Source organism: Poecilia reticulata, linkage group LG20, assembly GCF_000633615.1.
Source record: "Poecilia reticulata strain Guanapo linkage group LG20, Guppy_female_1.0+MT, whole genome shotgun sequence".
Classification (NCBI taxonomy): Eukaryota; Metazoa; Chordata; class Actinopteri; order Cyprinodontiformes; family Poeciliidae; genus Poecilia; species Poecilia reticulata.
In genome coordinates this window covers 26378700-26383655 of record NC_024350.1, presented here as the reverse complement: position 1 = coordinate 26383655, position 4956 = coordinate 26378700, and the positions used below count along the sequence as shown (strand labels likewise).

Below are 4956 nucleotides of genomic sequence, written 5' to 3'. Positions count from 1 at the left end.
GCCCAGTCCAGAGTGAACTTCTGCACTGAGAAGGTTTTTCCAACACCAGCGACTCCATTGGTCAGAACCACTCTGATGGCTCCATGTTGGCCAGGGAAGGATTTAACGATGTCATGGCACCTGATTGGAGAATCATGGAGGTTCTGGATCTTGGAAGCTCTCTCCAGCTGCTTCACCTCATGTTGGGTATTAACCTCTTCACTCTGACCCTCTGTGATGTAGAGATCAGTGTAGATCCTGTTGAGGAGGGTTCTACTTCCTGTTTCATCGCTTCCTTCAGTCACACATTCACATCTCCTCCTCAGACTGATCTTATGTTCCTTTAGAACCTCCTGCAGGACAACATCTGCTGAAACAAAAAAACACAACTGAATTAAAAACATGACTTTGTGTTCAAGTTGGAACAAAACCATCTGGATCAGATTAGAAAGTTTTATACGGTCTCTGACGTCACATGATCTGAAGATAAATTATTGGATCCATTATTTGAAACAGAATGTTGTTCTCTGTCAGGATCTGATTCACAAAGCAGATCAGATTAAAAAAACCTTACAGAACAGAAACATGTTCATTAAATGCTTTAAGCAACATGAACTCTTCTGCATCATGTCACCATGTCCTCATTTTACAGTTTCTATCTGAGCTTCTCCCACAAACAGCTGCTGCAGAAGAGGCAGAGAAAAAGAATAATGTTTTCTCTTTTTCCAGTCTAAATGAAGGAAATCTATCGAAAAAAACTTTAATCTGCCAAAGAAACTGCTTGTTCATCTGATAACGTTCACATTTAAAATGGTTTTTCTCTATCAGATCTCTGGATCGGATGTTTTTGAAAAAACATTATAGTTTGAAAACGACATGGATTTGATTTGGTCCGTTACAGGTAAACAACAAATTGTCAGAATTATTACATAAATTACATGGAAACATATAAACTGTAATCTGTGATATATAATCAGAGTAAATAAAGGTTTCTGTCTCAGACTTTCCTTCCCTCTTTCTGTAAAAGCAGCAGGTTGCTTTTTCCACCTTCTTGTCTCCATGCACTGCAGGAGCCAAATATGTGATATATTTCCTCTTTGGTCACTAGATGGCGCTGTAGGGTCAAGAATCTTAGTCAGGGGGCAACAGGTAGCAGCAGGTGTTGAACTCAGAAGGGCAGCAAGTTTTTTCAGTGCTGTGTGAAGTTAATGTGTGTGGAGTTAATGATTCTGTGCCCTTCATCTGGTCAGAGTTTAATAAAGTGGTGAATTTTTATAAAGATCCTGGGACTGACTTTTACACACCATAATAGGAACAACATTAGCTGACCAGCATCTCACCAGTGCAGAACTAGGCTGCCTAGTTTATACATCAAAATGATCATCAGATTTAATGAAATGTTCAGTTTTAATGCAATTAGAACAAAGAGCTGAGAACAGAGTCACTTATAGTAAAACTATTTACACCAGCTTGAAATACACAGATTTAGTCAACAGGAAGATTTAAGCTTAAATGTCCAAATCCCAACTAAAGACATTGAATTGGTCCAACAGACGACAGAAGAAGCTCTGATTGGACATGTTCAGTCTCACCTGGAGCACAGCTGCTCTGATTGGCTGTCAGCAGTCCAGCTCCTGTTCTGGGTCTTTTCCCGCACTGGGGGCAGGAAGAGGGTCCAGATGGAGCAGACTGGTCCCAGTAGGACCTTATGCACTGTCTGCAGAACCAATGACCACAGCTGGTAGAGACCGGATCCACCAGAACCTCCTGACACAAAGCACAGCAGGACGGCTGCTCCTCCTCACCAACGCTGCTCCTCTTCCTCCCTCTGTGAAGACATTTCTTCATCACTGAAATAGTTCACTAACAACAGGCTGGAGCCGTCCTGGTACCAGAAGCTGAGTCAGAACAGAACCTCAGAACATTGATGATCTCTGGTTTGAAGTGTTTCATTATATCTGGTGTTATGATGGATCTTTCTCTGGTTGTTTTTGTCCGTCTTAAATCTTTATTCTGTCTGAGTAGAAAACTGTTTCCATCAGAGGCTCAGAGACCAAAATCTGATTCTGATCTGGATTCCAGTGTAGAAACATGGATCGTTATTTAATGGTGGAGCCTCAGTACTTGGTGCACTTGGTTCTGATTTCCATCTGGTTTGTGTAAATAGCTAAAAATATGCAGAAATTTGGTTTTACACAATCTTCTCTGATTAGGCCAAGATGTTAAAAGTCTAATACTTCAGTTTAAAAAATATTAATATTATAAATATAATTGTGTTTTTTTAAAGGATTTTCACATTTTTACATCTCAAAATGTCTGAATTTAATGGTGACTTTACAGAAGAGATTTTAGCTCAGAACCAGTACCAAGGACCAGAATTTGACTCAAATGTCTAAATAAATATATTAAACATAAAATGTGTTATTCAGGTGTTACACTGGCTGTTAACCATTTGAATATATTTTTGGCTTTAATGGAAATATATGATGTATGAGGCCATCAGGTCTCATACATCATAGAACGGGAAGATTTGCAGCAAATGATCCAAAACCGGGACTCAAACCCAGAACCTTCACATCAAGGACTAATGACCTGACCTTTGACCTCCACTTTACCTTCTGAACCAGGGATACTTGAAAGTTGACCAAAGGATTTTTCAAATAATCAAAGGTCCTTTTAATATAAATGGTCAACCCACAAGTCAGAAAGTCTTATATTCAAAGTTTCTTTTCACACAAAAGATAAACATATGGAAATAAAATGTGCTTATTTTATTTCATTTTAAATTATATATAATGAAAACAATGTGGGAAGGGGGCTTAATTATTTTTAAAAAATTAACATAAAAGTCCAAAAAGGGGGAGGAACTCAGGAGCTTAAATAATAAGTCTTCTTGTGCCGACCATACATCACTCTGAGTGAGAACTCCTTTGCTTTCTGTTGGTGAGGAAATTATTTTTTTAAATTCCACAGGAAATTAAAGGATTTCTCAGAAATGTATGAAATAAAAAATTCAGGGTTGTTTTTGATGAACAGCCCTGAATTTGTCTCGAACATTTTTAATGACATTTTGTGGGATTTAATATTTGAGCCGTTTAAGAGATTGTTTTACTTGTTATTAGCAAAATATAAAAATTTTATTAAACTTTAGTCTCTCCTATCTTAACTGTTATTGTTCCCACAGACACAAGACCTCAGTAGAACATGAAGCTGCTAGAGATTCATAAAGACACAAAGGAAACTATTTAGTTTTTCCTCCAGTTTGTTCTGTTCTCTCAAAGATCACAACTGAAATAAGAACTAAAATGATTTAAATGATGTTTTGGTTTCCATGAATCAGCTTCTAAGCTGAAATCAAAATTAAATCCTGGTTGGTCTCTGCAGAGTCAGTTAGAAACTGGTTTCTTACTCTGATGGTTCTGGTTCAGTACTGAAGTATGGAGGTTTTGGCATGGACCAGTCACTCCTCATAGAGGGACAGACGGATCCTGCAGGTTCTGCTCTCAGTCTGAGGTTCTGACCTCTGAAACACAAAATGTTATTCAGATCAATCACTGAGAAACTCTGAGATAAAAACACTGAATAAGATCTGAAGACAAACTGCTGCAGAGAAGCAGAAGGTTTAAAGTTCTGGATCGTCAACCTGGATCACGTGGTCCCAGTGTTCCCAGTATATAAACTGGGCCCAGTGTTCCCAGTATATAAACTGGCCCCAGTGTTCCCAGTATATAAACCGGTCCCAGTGTTCCCAGTAAAGAGGTTTCCCTCTCTCAGTGGGTTTATCTCTGAATTGTTGCTCTTTAAAGTTCTGGTTGTTTCTGTTTCCATGGATCATTTCCATCCATCTCTGACTCACTGAAGCCTCATTAAAACTCCTCTGATTGGCTGACATTCCTCATGTCTACTCAGCTTTAAGTTGGCAGAAAAATTAAGTTTCTTTTTATTTATTTGCTGAAGATAAACAAGTTMATATTAAATAAATCTGTGTGTAGTCACATGAATCAGTTAGAAACTGGTTTCTTACGTCCTGTCTGATGGTCCAGGTTCATTACTGAAGTATGGAGGTTCTTCCTTGGAGAAGTCACTCCTCATAGAGGGACAGACGGATCCTGCAGGTTCTGCTCTGTCCTGCTTTAGGTCCAAATCTTCCATCTTCTGTCACATTTTAGGATTTAAATAATCAGGTAAAGCAGTTTAACAGGATGGAGTATTATGGACACACTAAGAAAATATAAAAAAAAGAAGAAAAGGATAAAGTCTCAAAATTGCAAGAATTAAGTTATAATATTGCAACTTTATTCTGGTAATATTATACATATAATATTACCAGAATATTACCATATGAGTTTATTCTTGTAATATTATGACTTTATTTTCTTCTGCTTTTTTTAAGAAAATAAAGCATCCTCCTAGTTTACAACTTTAATACCTTTTTCATAAAGTTCTGCTCTATAAAAGATGAATTAATTCCTTAGTTTATTTAGTTTATATTTTTAAAGTTCATTATTGCACACAAACAGATCACCTACTGTCATGGTGGATCCCACAGTTGATCATTTTCTAGCTGAACTAAGTTCTGCCCACTTGGTGAAATATTTCTCTCGTGAAACATAAATTCATCTGTAGCCTCATATAGCAGCAATTTATAAGCAGCAACGTTTCACAATAAAGTTTTGATTTCAAAATGTATTTTGTGTGAATCTAAACACTTTCTTGAGAAAGTAAATTCAGTAAAATGAAACCCAACTGCTAAGGAACCCGATGAGAAACGGCCGATAGAGCCGTGGAGCCCCGACAAGCCGCTGTGGGCGTCACTTTTATCCGATAGGAAAAGTAGAAAAAGCTCCAGAGACCCGAAAGAGACACGGAGGAACATGAAGCTGCAACACTTACCTCTATTAACAAGACGACAAGTTATTCCCTTCCTCCGTCTCAAAATGGACTCTGAGCTGAAGGAGAACAAAGTTAGTTTCAGTT

The 4956-nt window shown here is 37.8% G+C and overlaps 1 protein-coding gene across 1 annotated transcript in view; it reads right to left on the bottom strand.

The window, feature by feature from the left end:
- Positions 1-4956, bottom strand: part of LOC103457040 (protein NLRC3-like) — a 6435-nt gene extending 1479 nt beyond the window's left edge. The window contains exons 1-5 of the mRNA XM_017301793.1: positions 4873-4956; positions 4004-4134; positions 3389-3502; positions 1572-1807; positions 1-349 (exon numbers count right to left, since the gene is read on the bottom strand). Coding sequence (XP_017157282.1) covers positions 1-349; positions 1572-1807; positions 3389-3502; positions 4004-4131 — 827 coding nt within the window. The 5' untranslated portion in view covers positions 4132-4134; positions 4873-4956. The remainder of the gene's footprint in view (positions 350-1571; positions 1808-3388; positions 3503-4003; positions 4135-4872) is intronic.